A 24,134-nucleotide genomic window follows, 5' to 3' on the forward strand; every position below is an offset into this window, starting at 1 on the left:
GGAGCAGGGTGACGTAAAGTGGGGAGGGGAGCAGGGTGACGTAAAGTGAGGAGGGGAGCAGGGTGAGGTAAAGTGAGGAGGGGAGCAGGGTGACGTAAAGTGAAGAGGGGAGCAGGGTGAGGTAAAGTGAGGAGGGGAGCAGGGTGAGGTAAAGTGAGGAGGGGAGCAGGGTGACGTAAAGTGAAGAGGGGAGCAGGGTGAGGTAAAGTGAGGAGGGGAGCAGGGTGAGGTAAAGTGAGGAGGGGAGCAGGGTGAGGAGGGGAGCAGGGTGAGGTAAAGTGAGGAGGGGAGCAGGGTGACGTAAAGTGAAGAGGGGAGCAGGGTGAGGTAAAGTGAGGAGGGGAGCAGGGTGAGGTAAAGTGAGGAGGGGAGCAGGGTGAGGAGGGGAGCAGGGTGAGGTAAAGTGAGGAGGGGAGCAGGGTGAGGTAAAGTGAGGAGGGGAGCAGGGTGAGGAGGGGAGCAGGGTGAGGTAAAGTGAGGAGGAGGTGGAAACGGGGGAAGGTAAAGAGGGAGGGTCAGGGGGGGTCATGGGGGGGTCATGGGGAGGGTCAGGGGGGGTCAGGGGGGGTCATGGGGAGGGTCAGGGGGGGTCAGGGGGGGTCATGGGGAGGGTCAGGGGGGGTCATGGGGAGGGTCAGGGGGGGTCAGGGGGGGTCAGGGGGGGTCATGGGGAGGGTCAGGGGGGGTCATGGGGAGGGTCAGGGGGGGTCATGGGGAGGTGAGGAGAAAGCCTGGACCTTCACAAGGTTTCAGCCTGCTCGTTGTTGTTGAGTCCAGGCGAGGGCTTGCTCTTCACGGCTTCCGTCCCACCCCGGGACGTTTCCTGGAAGAACAGGCGTGGCTTCCACATGGACGTCACAATGCGTTTGTATTCCTTGCGGAAGTTCTGGTTGAGCAGGCCGTAGATGATGGCGTTAAGGCAGCTGTTGAAGTACGCCATGAAGTAGCTGACCACAAAGAGCCACTCTGGGATGCGCGGCGCCACGGTTACGGGGTCGATGGCGACCGCCAGCCCGATGAAGTTAAGCGGTGCCCAGCAGATGGCGAACAGCACGAACACCACGAACATGGTGACGAAGTTCCTGACATCGCTGGGCTTCACGCGAGGGCGCACCTCTGACTTCACCCTCCGCCTCACCTGGATCACCAGGATCCAGATCCGCAGGTAACAGAACGTCACCACTGCGATGGGCACGAAGAAGTGGACGACGACCACGGTGATGGTGTAGGAAGCGCTCACGTCCTGAGCGAAGGTGCAGCTGTAGACCCTCGGGTCGTACTGCAGCGAGCCCACAAAGAAGTTGGGCACGATGGCGACCAGGGTGAGAGCCCAGATCAGTGCCACCAGCAGCAGGGTGTTGCGGTAGCTGTACAGCTTGTCGTAGGCGAAGCTGTGGCAGATGTAACAGTAGCGGTTGAGGGCGATGCCGGTGATGTTGAAGATGGATCCTATCACACTCAGACCCATCAGGAAACCACTCACCTGCACAGAGAGAGAGAGAGGGAGGTAGGGAGGGAGGGGAAGAGACAGAGAGGGAAGGGAAGAGAGGGATAGAGAGAGGGACAGAGAATGGGAATGAGAGAGAGACGGAGGTGTTGATGGAGGGAGGGACAGAGACAAGTAGCAGTGGCAGAGCACAGCAGATCCATTGGATGGATGGATGGACAGTAGATGGAATGATGGATGAATGAGTGGATGGATGGATAGGGGAAACATAAACAAAAAACGAAGGTATTAAGACAGTCCAGCAAATAAGTAACTGACCGACAGGTCAACTGACAGACAGACAGAAAGGTAAACTGACAGACAGGTAAAACGGTCACCTTGCACTGAGTCTCTCCCAGCGACCAGCCGTCATGGAAGAGGGCATAGAGCACCAGAGGATAGGGGTAGAAGGCCACCACCAGGTCAGCAAATGCCAGGCTCACCACAAACACGTTCCCTGGGCGGGGGGGGGGGGGGGGGGCAGGGGGGGGAGAAATAATAGACAGGTTCATCATTAAAACTAAGAGCACTTGAGGAGAGTGTGACGGATGTGTAAACTGTCCCCTCAGAAATCAATCAAGTATGTTCTCTAAACACACGGCATATCATCACTCCTCTCTGCTCTCAGGAGACACCACCTCAAGTTTCACCTGAAGATCTTTCTCTTGGCCTTAAGGACTAAAGCAGCACTTTGCGGCACAGTACTTTTGTGAGACCTGAGAATGCATCTATTCTCTGCATGTTGTAATTGAGATGGTGTTTCTCGTGAGAGATGGCACCCATGTGATGGTTTGATGTTGTACTTCAGATGTGATGTTGTTTTACGCTGTACAATGTAATACTGTCATTAAGATTGTTATTAGTGTTCACAGTGCCTGGAAGAACAGGTGTGGTGACTGTGATGTGAATAGTAAATACAGACCATGAAAATGCAGTTATAACTCTTTCTGATCCTTGAGATGTACTTTGACATGCACCATTTGTAGCTGGCTTTGGATAAAAGCATCTGTTAAGGGAATAAAATGTCAAATGTAAATGTGAGTTATGTCAATCCTGATTCTTCCTGACAAAGGTGTGTGAGTAACGCAGTCAGGGATTGTGTTAGCCAGCCATAGTGTGTTATACTCAGGGCTCTCATCCCTCCCTCTCCTCATCCATACAGGGCTCTCATCCCTCCCTCTCCTCATCCATACAGGGCTCTCTCATCCCTCCCTCTCCTCATCCATACAGGGCTCTCTCATCCCTCCCTCTCCTCTTCCATACAGGGCTCTCATCCCTCCCTCTCCTCATCCATACAGGGCTAACCATGACTGACAAGGAATTACCTTTTAGTACTTCTCTGAAATCATTCATTTTATCCCACTGATTGTGGTCATGGCTTTTATTTTCCTTCTAGAGATTTCCAGTATTTATGAATCTATTGATTCAATCAAGTTTACCATGACAGGCCAAAATATCTGATTACATGTCAAATTCCATGCGTTATTACATTACTTATGTGGAATTTGCATTTAGATTGCAGGGCATGGGTTCATAGCAGTACTGTATAGGAATGCACTTGTTGTCTGTAAGTCCTGTGCTGTTCTGTCCCATATTATTCCAGGTATTTAATGGAACGATAGCCACCACATAACACTTACATTTATTCTCGTGCCGACACAGCACAGCTGCTCTGAAGAGAAGATTTGTTTAACCCTCGTGCTGCCTTCGGGTCACATGACCCAAAGGTTCATAACGAACCATCGTTGTGTTTACCCAATTTTACCCAATAAAAAAACAAATTAAAATAATTTTCTTTTAACCTTTGCAATGTGGGGGGTCTGAGACAGCCTAGCTGTTAAAAGAAAATGCTTCACTTTGTCTTTGTATGCGGTAAATCTGTTGCAATACAACGGTGGGTCACAATGACTGATGGGTCAGAATGACCCGAAGATAACACAAGGGTTAATGTGTTCTGTCTCGCTTCCATGTCTCTATCTCTACCGTTACACCCTCACATCTCTACCCTCACATCCATCACATCTCTACCCTCACAACCATCACATCTCTACCCTCACAACCACCACATCTCTACCCTCACAACCATCACATCTCTACCCTCACAACCACCACATCTCTACCCTCACAACCATCACATCTCTACCCTCACAACCACCACATCTCTACCCTCACAACCATCACATCTCCACCCTCACATCTCTACCCTCACAACCACCTCATCTCTACCCTCACAACCACCTCATCTCTACCCTCACAACCATCACATCTCTACCCTCACAACCACCTCATCTCTACCCTCACAACCACCACATCTCTACCCTCACAACCACCACATCTCTACCCTCACAACCACCTCATCTCTACCCTCACAACCATCACACCTCTACCCTCACAACCATCACATCTCTACCCTCACAACCATCACATCTCTACCCTCACAACCACCACATCTCTACCCTCACAACCACCACATCTCTACCCTCACAACCATCACATCTTTACCCTCACAACCATCACATCTCTACTATCCAGAGATGGCAAAAGTACACACATCCTTCACTCAAATAGAAGTACAGATACTCATTTAAAAAAATACTTTTTCACTCAAGCTAAATAAGTGTGGACTTTGACATATCTACTACCTGTTTTACTGTCACCCTTGAGACTGGACCTCACATCATATTAATACGAGAATACAGAAACACACTGTAGACACTCATAAAGGAGTCATCAATGACGCAACCAGCCTGACCGGATTTCAGTTTCAAGTTTTTATTGTCAGGTGCACAGAACAACACAAGGTCAGACTGGGCACTGAAATTGTGGGGAGTCAGATGGCTGAGCAGTGAGGGAGTCGGGCTAGTAATCTGAAGGTTGCTAGTTCGATTCCCAGCCGTGCCAAATGACGTTGTGTCCTTGGGCAAGGCACTTCACCCTACTTGCTTCGAGGGGAATGTCCCTGTACTTACTGTAAGTCGCTCTGGATAAGAGCGTCTGCTAAATGACTAAATGTAAATGTAAATTCTTGGGACAAGACAACGCAAGCAACCTAGCATAACATTACATATAAGTACTAAGAACATAGATTACATTAAAGATAAGCTAAAATAGAATATAATAAAATAAAAATATAATAATAAACATCCTAATATACAAAAAAAGTATGCAATATACAATATACTAGACCTCTAATACACATAATGACCTACACTAACCTTATAGACCTATACTAACCTAAAACAAGACCTATGCTAACCTAAGACAAGTGGGGAACAGTTAGTGCAATAGTGCAATATTGAGCTGAAAGTGACAGTGTGTAAAGTGACTAGAGAGAAATGTATCAATATTTGTTCATATTTGTTCGATTTGTTTAGAAGCAGGTCTGAGGATGAACTACTAAACTACTTTCTGAAGAAAAGTGAAAAATATAGGAAATAAAGCTTTACATGTGTATATGCATACTGTATATATACTGTATATACACACACACATACAGTGTATATGCATATACATGTATTGTCATACATATATATCTTTCTTATTCGGGGAAAAAACAGCTGTTGGCCATCTTAGAGGATGAATCAAGGTTGTTTCTTCCCAGTTATGTGAGTTAGGATGTAAGTCTGGCATGTTATGTAAGGTTAACCTCAGGAGCTGGGGCTGGGGGGAGGCTGGGGGGACCTGCTTTGTGTTAGACATAACTTTGGTAACTGTGGAACGCACCCTTCACAGTTCTAGGATTCAGGAAACGAGGGCTGAACCAGACAGACTGCCAGGGAAACACACAAACACAGCAGGCTGTGAGATTATACTGACACAAGTCAGAACCTATCATTTAGGACACAGCGCAGCTACCAGACCACCTCAGGGTCAGTCAAGGACAAAACTAAAACAATAAAACAGAATGTCAACGTGTGAACTAAGCTTTAACTTGTATTAGTTTGTAATTATAATAATAATATTAATAAGAAGAAGACTTTATTTATATAGCACATGTCATACAAGAATTCATACAGCTCAAGGTGCTTTACATAAAAACAATAATACAAGTAATAAAATCCTTCTGAGGCTGCAGTCTTTGCAGTATTTCTACCCCTGTGATGATCCCACGATCCACCCCTGCTTCTTGAAGTGCATTCCTATCCCAGGCTCTACACTGATAAACCCTGAGCACACAGCCTTCACCATCACTCAGACAGGAAACCAATCAACCGGCCAAATAGGAGAGGGCAGAACACATGACATCACCACAGGAAATGACAGCGCGGCTTGCTAATGAGACTGAAGGGGGAACAGGCCCATGTGGGTTTTATCCTGGACCCGACAAGACGTGTCAGTAGTACATTCTCCATTCATAAATGCATTCATAAATTCCCAATTAGCTAATGAGCCAATTACAGCACTGAACGTCCTTGGTGCTCTGTGCCTGGGGGATCCACGCAGCGGAGGACTTGCTGATGCTGCAGGGAGGATTTGGGATCTGGGATCTACCAGCCACACTAGGCAGGAACAACAATCCACCACGATGGTGGTGATAACTGGGAGGAGGAGAGAGAGAGGACAGAGGGGAGTGAGGAGAGAGGGGAGAGGAGAGAGAGAGGGGAGAAAGAGAGGAGAGAGGGGAGGGAGGAGAGAGGGGGGAGAAAGATAGGAGAGAGAGGGGAGAGAGGAGAGAGGAGAGAGGGGAGAGGAGAGAGAGGGGAGAGAGAGAGGAGAGAGAGGGGAGGGAGGAGAGAGGAGAGAGAGGGGAGGGAGGAGAGAGAGAGGAGAGAAGGAGGGAGGAGAGAGGAGAGAGAGGAGAAAGAGAGGAGAGAGAGAGGGGGAGAGAGAAGGGAGAGTATTCCATAGTACAGAGTGCATGTGCTTCCCCAGGTTGGTGTGCATGACCCCCAGCTGACGGCCTCCATCTGAGGAGGTTAATAAAACAGGAAGGGCCAACATCTACATATATTATGTATAGAGGCACTCTATACTCATTAATGGCACAGGTCATCTTACCGTCTGAGCCAGCTAGCCTGACATCATACTGCTACTATGTGTCTGAGTATCTAGAAGAATACAGATTAGAGAAGAGGAGGGCATGGCGGGGCAGGACAGGACAGGACAGGGGAGGGGAAGGGAGGGGAACCTCTGCAAGGCGGGCTGTAGAATCCCTCATTCAGCAAACTGGTGTCTCATGAATTCCTCCAGAAGTTGTGGGTCTTTCTTCGTGACCCTCCTAACAGCAAACAGACCCTCCTTACTCCTAACGGAGATCCAGACAGCTGGATCACCAAGGGCTGCCAAGGCAAAACGGCGAGGCAGCTGAGTCAGACGGCGAGGCAGCTGAGTCAGACAGGACTCCAATCCACAGTGACGTACAAAGAGTGCATGTAGAAAGTACAGGACTACTCATGGCATGGGTGTGACATCACTGGTGCAGCGTGCAGGAAGGGACACAGGAAGGGATGAGTCTGGTGAGAGCAGGAAGGGATGAGTCTGGTGAGAGCAGGAAGGGATGAGTCTGGTGAGAGCAGGAAGGGATGAGTCTGGTGAGAGCAGGAAGGGATGAGTCTGGTGAGAGCAGGAAGGGATGAGTCTGGTGAGAGCAGGAAGGGATGAGTCTGGTGAGAGCCCTCTGGCGTAGAAATAGAAGATAGTGGAAGTGAAGCTTGAAGAGGAGCCAACTGAGACTACGTTATGTACATTGTCTCAGGTACGTTGTCTCATGTACGTTGTCTACGCTGTCTCAGTACGTTATGACATATGACAACATATGTTGAAGTGTATATGTGTATATGACGCTCTGGATAAGAGCGTCTGCTAACTGCTAACTGTCTCACTGCCAGATACTAAACTGTCTCACTGCCAGACACTAAACTGTCTGAAACTAGATAAACCAGCAGGTGGAGGAGTAGATGCTCACACACACAAACGCTCACACACACACACACACACACACACACACACACACACACACACACACACACACACACACACACACACACTGACTCTCCCACACACACACACTGACTCTCCCACACACACACACACTGACTCTCCCACACACACACACACACACACACACACACTGACTCTCCCACACACACACACACTGACTCTCCCACACACACACACACACTGACTCTCCCACACACACACACACACACACACACACACACACACACACTGACTCTCCCACACACACACACACGGATGGGTGGGTGAGCGTGGAGGGACAAGGTCTCATGCAGAGTAGTCAGGCACCTTCAGGCAGCTGAGACGGTGGAAGACCTCCCAGGGTGATTCAGGAAACATTCTGATGCCATTTAAACTGTTAGTTGAAATGTTAAAGTGATCGAGAGGGTTAGGGGAGGAGAAAGAAAGGACAAAGCAAATGATTTCTCTCATGTTCTCTTTATCCTTCCCTATCTCTCTCGATTTCTCTCTCCCTTTCCCTCTTTCTCCCTCCCTCTTTGCCTCTCTTTCTCCTTCCCTTTCTCTCTCTCCCCCTCTCCTTCCTTCCTCTCTCTCTCCCTTCCTTTCTCTCCTTCTCTCTCCCGGCCTCTCTCTCTCTCCCTCTTCATGAACTCCTGTGTCCTTTTCCTCCTTCTTTATCTCTCTCCTCTTCCTCCTCCCTCTCTCCGCCTTCCTCCTGCCTCTCTCCTCCTCCTCCTAATCCTCCTCTCTCTCAGTAGGTTCCAGCAGATGAACAGATGAAGACAGAGGGTGTTTGTTTCTGCTTGAGTGACACTTCCTCAGAACCAGAGACATGAACACAGACTTAGTCCAAGCACACCACTTTCAGTAAGACAGAAGAAGACAGGGAATGAGAGAGAGAGAAAAAGAGAGAGTGAAAAGAGATAAACAAAGACGGATTGAGAAAAAGAGAGAGAAAGAGAGAGCCAGGTTTAGCCGGAAATAAAAATAGAACACTATTTCTTGGCAACAGGAGATATTAAGTTTTAAAGCTACAGTATGCTCTGTGGTGTCTCACCCAGGCTGACTGGGAACAGACGTTGCACTGCTGTCAATCTCCATAAACAAACAAGTCATTATCTATGCAAATAAGCAAATCCTCCCCTGGACTTTGGCAGCACTTCCCAATCAATCATGCTGAGGAAAGAGAAAAGTGTTTGTGAGTGCGTTTGAGTGTTCATGTTTGTATGTATGTGTGCGTGTTTTTGTGTGATTTTTATTTTTCTTTGTGTTGGGAGTGGCTATAGAGTGTGTCTACATGGTAAATGGTGAATGGACCACATCTATATTTACATTTACATTTATTCATTTAGCAGACGCTTTTATCCAAAGCGACTTCCAAGAGAGAGCTTTACAAAGTGCATAGGTCACTGATCATAACAACAAGATATTTGTTTGAGTGCAACCGAGGCAAGCCCGTCAGCACAGCTCTATCAGCCAAGCTAACTAATCTAATAAACAGTTAATAAACACAAGTACATATCATTGAACATAATTTATTTTCATCACCAATTATCATAGTAAAACAGCTTTCTCAAGCAGTTTGTGATGCATTTTGGAAACAGGAGATGAACTCCTGGTCTAATGCGCCACCTGGCTTGAGAAACCCGTTCTCAAAGACGTACTTATAGTCATTATTTGTGTAGCACACATATTTTGAATGCCTTCGGCGGAATTCAAATGAGCCATTTTAATCTAGATTAATCTAGATTAACGCCAAGATTACAGTGAGATTAATCTAGATTTAAAAAATTAATCTATGCCCACCACAAATTTTTTGCCTCACATTCACCCATTCTCTCTCTCATACACACACCAATGGTGGCGGAGCTGCTATGCAAGGCGCTGGCCTGCCCATTAGGAGCAAGTTGGGGTTCAGTCTTGCTCAAGTCTCTACCTCCTGAACCACGGACGTGCCTTATAAATCTGGGTTCTAGAACATCTGCAACATCTCCAACAAATGGTCTGGTCTGAACTGGTCTGAACTGGTCTGGGACACACATGGCACAATCTAGACATGCTGACGTACATTATTCTACTTCGTTGCTTTTTTTATTTCTCTCTCTCTTTCTAACACACACACACACACACACTTCATATCCATCTAATCACATAATGGAAATTTATCTGCTGACTGCTTTGCTTTCAGAGTCGACTTTGTCTCAGAGCATCCTGAAGGGCAGGCCAGCACACCACTGAGGTAACCTGCTAGTACATAGTACAGCACTGATGTAACCTGCTAGTAAATAGTACAGCACTGAGGTAACCTGCTAGTACATAGTACAGCACTGAGGTAACCTGCTAGTACATAGTACAGCACTGAGGTAACCTGCTAGTACATAGTACAGCACTGATGTAACCTGCTAGTACATAGTACAGCACTGATGTAACCTGCTAGTACATAGTACAGCACTGAAGTAACCTGCTAGTACATAGTACAGCACTGAGGTAACCTGCTAGTACATAGTACAGCACTGAAGTAACCTGCTAGTACATAGTACAGCACTGAGGTAACCTGCTAGTACATAGTACAGCACTGATGTAACCTGCTAGTACATAGTACAGCACTGATGTAACCTGCTAGTACATAGTACAGCACTGAGGTAACCTGCTAGTACATAGTACAGCACTGATGTAACCTGCTAGTACATAGTACAGCACTGAGGTAACCTGCTAGTACATAGTACAGCACTGAAGTAACCTGCTAGTACATAGTACAGCACTGAGGTAACCTGCTAGTACATAGTACAGCACTGATGTAACCTGCTAGTACATAGTACAGCACTGAGGTAACCTGCTAGTACATAGTACAGCACTGAGGTAACCTGCTAGTACATAGTACAGCACTGAAGTAACCTGCTAGTACATAGTACAGCACTGAGGTAACCTGCTAGTACATAGTACAGCACTGATGTAACCTGCTAGTACATAGTACAGCACTGAGGTAACCTGCTAGTACATAGTACAGCACTGAGGTAACCTGCTAGTACATAGTACTCTCCTCTGACCCAGTTTTCCACCAGACCATGCCCACATGTCCTGAAGGTCAAAGGGTCAAGGACAGGCTGCAGACGTAGAAAAGACAGGAAGAGAGAAGCAGCTCTCAGCCGGTCTGCCAAGTCCTCTGGACAAATGGATCATCAGTGAAATGTGAGATGTGAAATTGCTCTGAACAAGGACACTGGTTAATGTCGGGTGAAGACACACACACACACACATCCAAACACACACACACACACATACACAGTACCCCCCCTCCCCCAGCACATCGATACGTGACACCACTTCTCTCTCTCAGCTAAAGGACACACTCACTACCCATCATCGCTTTGGTTTCAAGGAACAATCAAATGTCTCACCCACGAGGCCGAGCACACTGGCTGCATCCAATCACCACACGCCTGGACCTGACCCCCAGCATGATGATGTTCACACTGAGAACACCTCTGCATCACAGGTACAGCACTTCTGCCTGGTACACTTGAGATGCATCACAGGTACAGGACGTCTGCCTGGTACACTAGAGATGCATCACAGGTACAGGACGTCTGCCTGGTACACTAGAGATGCATCACAGGTACAGGACGTCTGCCTGGTACACTAGAGATGCATCACAGGTACAGTACTTCTGCCTGGTACACTAGAGATGCATCACAGGTACAGGACGTCTGCCTGGTACACTAGAGATGCATCACAGGTACATTTTACATTTAGTCATTTAGCAGACGCTCTTATCCAGAGCGACTTACAGTAAGTACAGGGACATTCCCCCGAGGCAAGTAGGGTGAAGTGTCTTGCCCAAGGACACAACGTCAGTTGGCATGACCGGGAATCGAACTGGCAACCTTCGGATTACTAGCCTGACTCCCTCACCGCTCTGCCACCTGACTCCCTACAGGTACAGGACGTCTGCCTGGTACACTAGAGATGCTGGTAAACACGACATGTAAGAGGTAGGGGGGGCTGGTAGAAGCTATCCCCGACAGGTAAACAGGTCCCCATCATGGAGGTGGTGTGACTGTCGATAAGCTGCGCGGACATAACAAGCTGGCCACATCTCACTATAAGAGCATGTCTGGTTTCCTGTCCAGAGGAGAGAGAGATGGGGGCGAGCGGGGCACCATCATGGCCGGGCTGCCAAGTAGGACAGAAACATGTTCTACTGGCGGACAGGACCAAGTAGGACACAAACATGTTCTACTGGCGGACAGGAACAAGTAGGACACAAACATGTTCTACTGGCGGACAGGAGCTAATACGCTCCCCGGCTGAGTCACCCTAACCCTAACCCGGGGACCGAGATTGGAGGCTGACAGAACACACAATTATGTGAGTGTTAGGAGGAACAAGGAGATGGTTTTCATTACTGCTGTTCGTCTGTAAAATCTGATGTAATTATCTTGGTGATGAGAGTCATCTTCAAGCCTGTGGTGGTTATTCTGGGAGCCGTCTATGATTGATGGTTTTTGTCCACAATGTAGATCTTATTTCAACCAATTTCATCATGGATGTGTTGTTAGTCTCATTATCAGCATCAAAAGAAGGATCACTGATCATTTCTAGGGAGCAGGACTGTGAGGTTATTAGAGGAGAAAGGAAAGGGGCACAATGTAAATACTGTGAATCACAAAGAAAAATAACGTGAACCTTCACTGGGATTCTGACTGAAAGACCAACTGGGTTTGTATGAACTACAACGTGACAATCGGTCATTTGGGGAAGGATTAGACTGTCGGCCTACTGTCAGCTGTAGCTCAATACCGGAGGATTAGACTGTCGGCCTACTGTCAGCTGTAGCTCAATACCGGAGGATTAGACTGTCGGCCTACAGTCAGCTACAGCTCAATACCGAAGGATTAAACTGTCGGCCTACAGTCAGCTACAGCTCAATACCGAAGGATTAGACTGTCGGCCTACAGTCAGCTACAGCTCAATACCGGAGGATTAGACTGTCGGCCTACAGTCAGCTACAGCTCAATACCGGAGGATTAGACTGTCGGCCTACAGTCAGCTACAGCTCAATACCGGAGTTTGCAAGCGGACAGTTTGTAGCCTAAAAAAACATTTGTCAAGTTTTATGATAATGTAGAGGCATGGTTTAGTTCATAGACTGTGAACTTTGTTATTACATGATCTGGGTCACAAGACAGTGAAATCACCAAAATAATCATGGGATTCATATAAAACATTTAAAAAATAAAATAAATACTAAGATATAATTTTAAAATAAATATATATATTTGGCCGAAACAGACAACTATATTGTCAATGTTAAGGTGAAGGAGAAGCACTTCCTGTACAAGGAGAAGGACTTCCTGTACAAGCAGAAGGACTTCCTGTACAAGTAGAAGGACTTCCTGTACAAGCAGAAGGACTTCCTGTACAAGCAGAAGGACTTCCTGTACAAGCAGAAGGAAAGTTAAAGAAGAAATCTCTGGCACATCAACCTCAGTTTTTAAAAACCTACATAAAAAAACTGAAGGGAGGGTCGGTAAGGTTTTGCACTATTCTCAAAGCAAGCGATCGTCATTGATCACAAATATTTGCAAGTTTTGAAATGCAAAGTTCTCTAAGCCCAAACAGGATTTCTCCCTGGAACGCACCAGAGAGCAGCAACGAGAAATATTGACTTTTTCAAATCGAGCTGACTAGTTTATGTTGGAGGAGTATTCCCCGAGCTGCAAAACCACCTGATCTCTTTCAACAGGCCTGGACTGGTAATCTGGCTTACCGGGCCGATATGATATTGAAGATATAAATCTTTACATCTGTTTTCATTTTTATTTTTTCTAAACGTAAAATTGCCCAATGCAGGCTGGCCCATACAGCAGGGACAGCCCATTGGTTCATTTTCCATACTGACACTGGGCCGGCCCAATCACATCTCTTAACAAGCTCCAGTGGTGTCTGACCGATTGTGGTGGGTCGATCTGAGCAAAAATGCCAGGGCCAGTCCAGCCCTGACTCTCAGCCTGGGTCTCAAACCATTGCAGCCCCTTAGACCTGCAGCTAGTTAGACCCGCAGCTAGTTAGACCTGCAGCCCCTTAGACCTGCAGCCAGTTAGACCTGCAGCCAGTTACACCTGCAGCCCCTTAGACCTGCAGCCAGTTAGACCTACAGCTAGTTAGACCCGCAGCCCCTTATATCTGCAGCCAGTTAGACCAGCAGCTAGTTAGACCTGCAGCCAGTTAGACCTGCAGCCAGTTAGACCTGCAGCCAGTTAGACCTGCAGCCAGTTAGACCCGCAGCCCCTTAAACCTGCAGCTAGTTAGACCTACAGCTAGTTAGACCCGCAGCCCCTTAGACCTGCAGCCCCTTAGACCTGCAGCCCCTTAGACCTGCAGCCAGTTAGACCTGCAGCTAGTTAGACCTGCAGCCAGTTAGACCTGCAGCCAGTTAGACCTGCAGCTAGTTAGACCTGCAGCCCCTTAGACCTGCAGCCAGTTAGACCTGCAGCCAGTTAAACCTGCAGCTAGTTAGACCTGCAGCCAGTTACACCTGCAGCCAGTTAGACCTGCAGCCAGTTACACCTGCAGCCCCTTAGACCTGCAGCCCCTTAGACCTGCAGCGGGATCAGACTCGGAGACCCAGAGGCATTCATAATGAACCATGCCTGCCTCCCCCTCTGTCACCCCGCCCTCTGTCACCCCGCCCTCTGTCACCTCCCCTCTGTCACCTCCCCTCTGTCACCCCGCCCTCTGTCACCTCCCCTCTAACACCTCCCCTCTCTCTCACCGCCCTCTGTCACCTCCCCTCTCTCACCTCCCCTCTGTCACCTCCCCTCTGTCACCTCCCCTCTCTCACCTCCCCTCTGTCACCTCCCCTCTCTCACCCCGCCCTCTGTCACCCCGCCCTCTGTCACCTCCCCTCTCTCACCTCCCCTCTCTCACATCCCCTCTGTCACCTCCCCTCTGTCACCCCGCCCTCTGTCACCTCCCCTCTGTCACCTCCCCTCTCTCACCCCTCTCTCACCCCTCCCTCTCTCACCCCTCTCTCTCTCACCCCTCCTTCTCTCACCTCCTCTCTCTCACCCCTCTCTCACCTCCCCTCTCTCACCCCTCTCTCTCTCACCTCTCTTCTCTCACCTCCCTCTCAGCCATACATCATATCGACCACATATGCAGATGTATGTGAGTGTGTGAGTACTTACAGCTGAGCTGCATGTGACAGGTCTTTGCAGAGATAAGTAACTGCCTGCGGCAGTTATCCTATTGTTATGTAAATTGATCAATGCTGTTTATGTAAAATGTTAACGTAACAGCGCTGAAATCCCCAGAGACAGGCTGCGTGGTCATCTGTGTGAGTTAACAAGCCTTGGAGTCACTTGGTAGATTCAGGCAATCAGGTTAAGGCCAGTCTGATTCAGTCCACTCTGGCCCCACCCTGTCCTGCTGCAGGCAGGCAGCTCCAGAGCTGTGAGATCACGTTCAGAACCATGCATTAGCTGAATGGCACTCAACTCAAGCACCAGCTAGACAGCAGCAGAATCAAAGGCAGGGTTGGACACAGGAGGTAGAGGCAGGGTTAGACACAGGAGGTAGAGGCAGGGTTGGAGACAGGAGGTAGAGGCAGGGTTGGAGACAGGAGGTAGAGGCAGGGTTGGAGACAGGAGGTAGAGGCAGGGTTGGAGACAGGAGGTAGAGGCAGGGTTAGAGACAGGAGGTAGAGGCAGGGTTAGAGACAGGAGGTAGAGGCAGGGTTAGAGACAGGAGGTAGAGGCAGGGTTAGAGACAGGAAGTAGAGGCAGGGTTAGACACAGGAGGTAGAGGCAGGGTTAGAGACAGGAGGTAGAGGCAGGGTTAGAGACAGGAAGTAGAGGCAGGGTTAGAGACAGGAGGTAGAGGCAGGGTTAGAGACAGGAGGTAGAGGCAGGGTTAGAGACAGGAGGGAAGGAGCCACAGAGGGGGAGTGGATAGAGGGCAGAGAGCGAGAGAGCCAGTGAGAGGAGGGGGGAAATGTGAGTATGTACTGAAGCATAAAGGAGTGTACATGAAGGTGAGATATGGGGTGTGATCACACTGGGCTGATTACAGCTCCCAGGGTGAAGTACTTCCTTAGGCCTCAGTCCTGAAACACTCCCTCCACATGTGAGAGCACATTTCAAGGTTGCATGGAGATAATCAATATCAGTTTCAGAGCAGGCGTGTACACATGGACCCCTCTCTCAGATCAGCTCTCCTCCATCCGAGGGTGTGTTCACCAGGAGGGTGTTCCACAGGAAAATCCCACACACACACAACCACACACTCCTCATGGCAAACCCTCACACAACCCCCCCCTCCTGTATGATGAGGGAAGCTGACTCTCCCCCCCCCTCCCCACCCCCTCCCCCTGGGTGAGGAATACCCCTTACACCCTTGTGGGGAGTAGAGTTACACCACGAGTCACATGGGTGAAAGCAGAGCTCCGGCTCTGTCATGCGGGGGCTCCCCCCCACTCTCTTTCACGGGGTGAAACCATAGCTGTGTCTCTACCATGTGACGTGCCTCAAAGTCACCTTGCAGCCAACGGAAGGCTAAGCGCGGGGCAGGGGGGAAGGGGCAGGGAGGACAGGGGGGGTAGTGGTCGAGAGCAGGGCAGGGGGGAGAGGCGGGGGAGGGGGCGGGGGCAGGGGAGAGAGCTAGTGCCTTAGACCAAGGCAAGGAGGGGGGCAGTTGGAGAGATGAGGGGGCAGAGGGTGAGCACAGCCTGCAGCTGCGATGACAGGAAGGATGACAGAGGGGATGACAGTAAGGATGACAGAGGGGATGACAGTAAGGATGACAGAGGGGATGACAGAGGGGATGACAGAGGGTATGACGGTAAGGATGACAGAGGGGATGACAGTAAGGATGACAGAGGGGATGACAGAGGGGATGAAAGTAAGGATGACAGAGGGGATGACAGAGGGTATGACAGTAAGGATGACAGAGGGGATGACAGTAAGGATGACAGAGGGGATGACAGTAAGGATGACAGTAAGGATGACAGAGGGGATGACAGTAAGGATGACAGAGGGGATGACAGAGGGGATGACAGAGGGGATGACAGAGGGGATGACAGAGGGGATGACAGTAAGGATGACAGAGGGGATGACAGAGGGGATGACAGTGAAACACAAGGTGACCCTGCAGCCCTTACTTTGATAGCACTGCTCTGCCCCTGCAGAGAAGGGGAGAGAAAGGAGGAAGCGTAGAGAGAGGGATATCAAGAGAAACAGGAGAAAAAGGAAGAGAGAGAGGGGGGGAGAGGGAGAGAGGTACACAAGAACTGGCACGTTAATTTGCTCTCTGAAAACATGAAGATGCACACTGACACACTATCACTTGTGATTGCTTGACATCACTCACACACACACTTTCTCTCTTCCACACACACAAGCACTCACCTATGATGGCTTGACATCACTCACACAAACGTATACACACCCACTTGAATACACACTGGCGTGTCAAACACAAGCACAGTGTAACTGTTTATGCATCATTCCTGCACAGACCTGAGGGCCCACACACACCCTTTATCTCTCCCTTCTCACACACAAACACACACAGATGAACACATACACACAACTACTTTTAGCAGTGAGCATCAAAGCACAGCACAGCAGTGAAAGGAATCCATGACGAGATCCTGATCATATGATGAGGGTGTTGGGGGGTAAGGAGTGTAGGCTGGGATGGTGTTGAGGGGGTGTAGGCTGGGATGGTGTTGAGGGGGTGTAGGCTGGGATGGTGTTGAGGGGGTGTAGGCTGGGATGGTGTTGAGGGGGTGTAGGCTGGGATGGTGTTGAGGGGGTGTAGGTTGGGATGGTGTAGGCTGGGATGGTGTTGAGGGGGTGTAGGCTGGGATGGAGGTAGGACTGTTAAGGGTGGAGGTAGGACTCTTACAGTAGGTATGTAACCACACACACAGACAACACACCAAGCTAACAGCTAGCAGCTAACCGCATACAAAGACAGCACACCAAGCTAACAGCTAGCAGCTAACCGCATACACAGACAGCACACCAAGCTAACAGCTAGCAGCTAACCGCATACACAGACAGCACACCAAGATAACAGCTAGCAGCTAACCGCATACACAGAAAGCACACCAAGATAACAGCTCGCAGCTAACCGCATACACAGACAGCACACCAAGATAACAGCTCGCAGCTAACCGCATACACAGACAGCACACCAAGATAACAGCTCGCAGCTAACCGCATACACAGACAGCACACCAAGATAACAGCTCGCAGCTAACCGCCAGCATTCCTCTGAGGACCAGGTCCAAACTGTACAACTACCCTACACCACCAATCCATCAATTATACATGATGGCAACAGCTGCAGAGGGATTAAACCCTTTTAGAAAGAGAGACAGGAGAGAGAAACAGGAGACAGGAAAGAGAGAGAGAGAGTGTCAGTGTGTAAGATGGAAAGGGTGGGGGACACTGAACCATATGTTGTATTAATAAGGTACAGAGTGATTGTAACAACGTTAACATTAAGCACACACACAGACAATCCAGACCACTTAAGCTGGTGCACTGTACGGGGGGAGAGTGAGACAGAGGAAGGGAGGGAAAGAGACAGAGGAAGAGAGGCACACTGTACACACACTGCACAAATACAAGCCACACACTGAACCCCCCCCCCCCCCCCCCCCCCCAACACACACACACACACACACTCCAGCTTTATCCAAAGCGATATTCAATTCAATTTAAGGGGCATTATTGGGATTTTTAGAACACATGTTTATATTGCCAAAGCAACATTGGAATTCCAGAAGTATTTATATTCTATTTGAATAATATACTTATACATATTTACATGTATACACACACACACACACACACACACACACAAAGCATTTGATAAATACATACATGAAACTACATTAGATAAGTATATAACTGCAGCTACTTATACACACCTACCCTCTGGCCCCACTTACACTTCCTTTGTATTGTGATAGCCTGACTGCTCCGGGATGACGAGGCAGAGTTTAGAAGCAGCAAGATAATGATGGGGTCAAACCTCCGCTGCGTGAGGGTGACACACCATTACCCCATTTACTGCGTGAGCCAGTAAAGCCGGATTGGAAATATGGACATGAATACTGCCGCTAACGAGTGGGAAAAGGCCTGTTTTGTTTGGATAAAGTAGCATCGAACATGAAAACAAATCGGACTCCTCTAACATGTGGAACGCAGCCTACAGCACATGTGAGACACAAAAGTTGTTGTTGGTCTGAGTGTGTTGTGTTGGTCTGACTGTGTTGTGTTGGAAGATAATGCGAACTGTCACTTCACGTTTTTAGGCTGCATCCACGCGGTGTACAGGCACGTGTAAAGGCAAGTCAACCGAGAGTTATGCGCTATTAAATCAGTTTAGCGACGGCTGTTAAACTCAACTACAGAGCGAGGGACAGCAAGTTACACATCCAGCTTGAGTTTCCGAATTTGCTTCTGCATGTGGAGCGAGCCATCACGGCCGAGGAGCAGGGTTTGACCTCAAAGGGGAAAGGTCATACTGAAATGAATTTGACTTTAAACTGAGATAAAAAACCCTTATTTTCAATAGCTAAAAAACTGCTGATAGATTATAGTTAAGAGCGAACTCTAGACCTACCAAAAATAAAACAGTTGCGTCATTCTAAAGGTCAGATAATATACTGAGGGAAAATGCACAGTAACTTTGTAAAGCTCTCTCTTGGAAGTCGCTTTGGATAAAAGCGTCTGCTAAATGAATAAATGTAAAATGTAATGTAAACTTAAGTGCCGCTTGTTAGACTTTGCAGCCTGTGTTTTGATATTTCTGGCAGAAATCCATTGTGTTTCAATCTCTGCCTGCACATTTTCCATATCACAAATATATCGAATAATAGGCTATAGCTCCCTACAGTGCGATGAAAATGTCTAAGTTTAGATTTAGAAAGGGAAACATTTCTCGTGAAACAGATGTGGAATCAGTTTGCCATATGTGCCTCGTGCAGCCCAGGAGCTTTCTGATGATACCAGAAGGCACTGAGCAAAGGACGACAACTAAATGATCATTACAGTCAAACTGCCAGCATGGCCTAATGTGTAACCCATCAAACAAGATAAATAATTTAAATAATATGAAAACATGAAAGACAAAACTCGGTGTGTTCCGGAGAAGAATTTTGATTTATAGTCAGTCCCCACGCCTCATGAAGACAGGAGCAATTATTTTACGCTACATACCTGGTGGTTAGCCTACCTAAGACATTTATTAATACATAACCAAAATTGGGCAGTTTCGCAGTTGGAGGCGTAACCGTTCATTAATTTCAGATCCGCCTCATTCATATGGTTGTGAATGAGACGGCTCACTGATTCAGATACTTGGCAAGAGAACGATCACATTTGCGATCCATATTTCATAAACTATTTACCAGATCAGGTTATATTAAAGTCTACATGCTACGGCGTAGTCAAATAAAACGCCCCAATCTGAGATTGCAATGCTTTCACTAAACACAGATTTCCAGTTGTGCGCTCGCTACAATTTTCTCGCTCTCTAACACGTGAACATACACACAGATGGAAACACACATGCTACCTTGAAACACACACAGTAAACGAAGGTTTTTCAGCTACTTACCTGCGTTTCTAAGTTTCCGGTTTCTAAACACCGAGATGATGACCAGTAAGTTCCCCAGGACGTCCACCACCGTGGTGAATATCAGCACGGTGGCCAGCACCGTGATAACCCATGCGGGACGCGCTCCCGGTCCCAGCGCGCGGCTGTGCTCCGGATCCGTTGTGCGGTTCCTGAGGAACGTAACATTCTCTGGCATGTCGAAAACCTTAGCGCTGCCGAGTTATGTCCTCCCGGTCCGAGTCATTCAAACACCGATGACGTTCTGACAAACACCGAACATGCTGCTACAACAAGTCCGTTGCTGGTCCGTCTACAAACTGGGTTGACAGCCTTAATGTCAAACTTGTTTCCTTAGTGTCTGTCACGCACGCAGTTTGTCAACTTGCTATGAGTGCTCGCGCCGTCATCTGGTTGTTTATAAGGTGCCAGCAATACCAGTCCCGTCAACAGCTGGCCTGATTATTCCCTATCGATAGAATAGGCTACCGAATACGTGGGTTCTCCGTGCCCAGATACATAGTAGCTCATTTGAAGACAATCCAGCTGTTATCACGAAGTCTTCGTGTTTCTTCTTCTTTCTTCTGTTTTTCTACATGGAGCCGTGCTGCTCAGACGGAGCAAGTCTGCTGCGCCTTGCCGCTCGCACAGTACCGCGCCGTCTGAAATAAACTGGGCGATCGGTAGGACCAGTTCCAAATTGCAAATCCAGCGCGCAATCACACTGCGCGAGCCAGACGGTTGGCCCTTGTTCAGAAAAAGGGTATGTCGGGGGCGGATTCTTCTACGCGTGTTTGGAGACCCGAGCTCAGGAACCGCACGGTTCGTGAGGATCGTTTCACGCTCAGACGCGGTTACAAGTAATTTCTTTCTGTTCACTAAAATGGGATTTTCTATCAGCTGAGCAGCGAATGGAAACTATTTTATTCATAACATCTATATAGAAAGTGTTAGCATACTCGGAATCAGATGCCATATCGGCTAATACTACTGCGCGCTCTTGGCATCTGAACAGATATCTACTACTAAATTGATACTAAATTGTATTAAAAAGATCTTGTAATTATTGTGCAGCCTATTGTTTTGGTGTCACTATCTTAGCAGCATTCCTTGTTATATCATAGTCTGACGCTCAACAATGGAGGTAGGCTGATCTGGCGTCCGGTTTCCCGCGAGCGAGCCAGTCCGCTTGTTCCAGTCCATGTCTGAGAGAACCGAGAAGGCGCGTCTCCGACGTGACTGGCTCGGTTTCACCTAAGTGACGGACAGTCTTCAACTCTCCGCTTTTAAACGCTTAAATAACTTTTTTAACCGCCGTGGTACAGCCTTCACGATGGACTTGGCCTGCAGCTACACCACACCGGTTCTCCATGAAATAAAATAGTATTTCCTATTTTTCTCGGTTCACTTCACACACACGTGCGCGCGCGCGCGCACACACGCATTTCATGTGTAATAATAATAGGCTATGTGTGCGATCAAATTAAGACTGATCAGTGCGGGGTCTCTCCACTGTGAAAGTCTTACCTCCTGCTCCAACAACACATGTCTCTGCCCCTACACTACCTGCGTGAAGATATTTCAGTATTAATGGGATTAATAACCACAGGCCATTAGTACATTTCTCTGAGAATGGAACAGGAATAAGCGCGGTGTTGTTTTCACGCTGCCTGGCTTCTCTCACGCAAGGGCAGCCTTTGATTGTTCCAGCGCGCGTCTCGTTAAGAGCGCTGCTTACGTAACCGCTGTCTCTTCCTGACTGCACCGAGAGGCCTACCGTCTTTGATGTAGGCCTCGCTGGCTCGAGTTTCGAAAAAGAGGTTTTGAAAAATTGAATTTTTTTTTTTTTTTTTTTTTTAAGTTTCGAAAAAGAGGTTTTGAAAGATAGATTTTTTTTTTTTCAAATATAAGTATGAGTGTGGCTTACGCCTCAGCCTAACACCTCAGTGCAGGCCTGGACATCTGGCATACCGGGCATATGCCCGGTGGGCTGACGCACTTGGGGCCGATATGATATTTAATATATATATATACAGTTAGGTCCATAAGTATTTGGACATTGACACAATTTTCAGCATTTTGGCTCTGTATACCACCACAATAGATTTGAAATGAAACAATCAAGATGTGCTTTAAGTGCAGACTTTCAGCTTTAATTTCAGGGTATTTACATCCAAATCAGGTGAACGGTGTAGGAATTACAACACATTTTATATGTGGCCCCCCCCTTTTTAAGGGACCAAAAATATTTGGACAAACTAACATAATCATAAATCTAATTGTCACTTTTAATACTTGGTTGCAAATCCTTTGCAGTCAATGACAGCCTGAAGTCTGGAAGCCATAGACATCACCAGACGCTGGGTTTCGTCCCTGGTGATGCTCTGCCAGGCCTCTACTGCAACTGTCTTCAGTTCCTGCTTGTTCTTGGGGCATTTTCCCTTCAGTTTTGTCTTTAGCAAGTGAAATGCATGCTCAATTGGATTTAGGTCAGGTGATTGACTTGGCCATTGCAGAACATTCCACTTCTTTGCCTTAAAAAACTCTTTGGTTGCTTTCGCAGTATGCTTCGGGTCATTGTCCATCTGCACTGTGAAGCGCCGTCCTATGAGTTCTGAAGCATTTGGCTGAATCTGAGCAGATAATATTGCCTACTGCTTTTGTCAGCAGTCACATCATCGATAAATACAAGGGAACCAGTTCCATTGGCAGCCATACATGCCCACGCCATAACACTACCTCCACCATGCTTCACTGATGAGGTGGTATGCTTTGGATCATGAGCAGTTCCTTCCCTTCTCCATACTCTTCTTTTCCCATCATTCTGGTACAAGTTGATCTTGGTCTCATCTGTCCATAGGATGTTGTTCCAGAACTGTACAGGCTCTTTTAGATGTTTTTTGGCAAACTCTAATCTGGTCTTCCTGTTTTTGAGACTCACCAATGGTTTACATCTTATGGTGAACCCTCTGTATTTACTCTGGTGAAGTCTTCTCTTAATTGTTGACTGTGACACAGATACGCCTACCTCCTGGAGAGTGTTCTTGATCTGGCCAACTGTTGTGAAGGGGTTTTTCTTCACCAGGGAAAGAATTCTTCTGTCATCCACCACAGATGTTTTCCGTGGTCTTCCGGGTCTTTTGGTGTTGCTGAGCTCACCAGTGCGTTCTTTCTTTTTAAGAATGTACCAAACAGTTGATTTGGCCACACCTAATGTTTTTGCTATCTCTCTGATAGGTTTGTTTTGATTTTTCAGCCTAACGATGGCTTGCTTCACTGATGGTGACAGCACTTTGGACTTCATATTGAGAGTTGACAGCAACAGATTCCAAACACAAATACCATACTTGAAATGAACTCTAGACCTTTTATCTGCTCCTTGTCAATGAAATAACGAACTCCCTTTATGAGAGAATAACATACACCTGGCCATGGAACAGCTGAGCAGCCAATTGTCCAATTACTTTTGGTCCCTTAAAAAGGGGGGGGCCACATATAAAATTGATTGTAATTCCTACACCGTTCACCTGATTTGGATGTAAATACCCTGAAATTAAAGCTGAAAGTCTGCACTTAAAGCACATCTTGATTGTTTCATTTCAAATCCATTGTGGTGGTATACAGAGCCAAAATGATGAAAATTGTGTCAATGTCCAAATACTTAAGGACCTAACTGTAAATCTTGATCTAATTTTTTTACAAACTTAAAATTGCCCAATGACCGGCCCATAAAGCAGGGACAGCCCATTGGTTCATTTTCCATACTGACACTGGGCTGGTCCAATCACATCTCTTAACAAGCTCCAGGGGTGTCCGACCGATTGTGGTGGGTCGATCTGAGCAAAAATGCCAGGGCAAAAAAAAAAGTTTCATGCATGTGGCGCCTTCCTAGTCAGAGTTAGGGGTGAACAAATGTAGACGGACAAAAAAACTGAAAAAAATGATCCCAGCATCAAATGGTTGTTACAGCACATTAAGGGGACTGGTATGAGTAACCAGACCAAGTTTGGTGCATGTGGGACCTTCCTAATCAGAGTTATGGGGTGGAGAAAGGTGATTTCTTTTTACTTCATCTTGTTCTGGGACTAAGTCAGAA

General features: G+C 47.6%; 1 protein-coding gene across 1 annotated transcript; it reads right to left on the reverse strand.

Annotated features, from left to right (window-relative positions):
• Positions 1-707: 707 nt before the first annotated feature.
• On the reverse strand, positions 708-20,598 carry mtnr1ba (melatonin receptor type 1Ba). Its single transcript, XM_067246528.1, has 3 exons — positions 20,042-20,598; positions 1,825-1,943; positions 708-1,483 (listed from the first exon to the last, which is right to left on the reverse strand). Exons 1-3 carry the CDS (start codon positions 20,235-20,237, stop codon positions 740-742), a joined length of 1,059 nt encoding a protein of 352 aa, XP_067102629.1. The 5' UTR covers positions 20,238-20,598; the 3' UTR covers positions 708-739.
• Between the last annotated feature and the right edge of the window lie 3,536 nt (positions 20,599-24,134).

Source organism: Osmerus mordax, chromosome 11 (assembly GCF_038355195.1).
Source record: "Osmerus mordax isolate fOsmMor3 chromosome 11, fOsmMor3.pri, whole genome shotgun sequence".
Classification (NCBI taxonomy): domain Eukaryota; kingdom Metazoa; phylum Chordata; class Actinopteri; order Osmeriformes; family Osmeridae; genus Osmerus; species Osmerus mordax.

Excerpts from the sequence above, each read along its gene's own strand:
- mtnr1ba (XM_067246528.1), bottom strand. The coding sequence starts at position 20,237 with ATGCCAGAGAATGTTACGTTCCTCAGGAACCGCACAACGGATCCGGAG. Across the intron at positions 1,944-20,041 it reads CCGGAAACTTAGAAACGCAG|GGAACGTGTTTGTGGTGAGC; the intron begins GTAAGTAGCTGA and ends CCCCCCGCCCAG. Across the intron at positions 1,484-1,824 it reads TGGGAGAGACTCAGTGCAAG|GTGAGTGGTTTCCTGATGGG; the intron begins GTGACCGTTTTA and ends CTCTCTGTGCAG.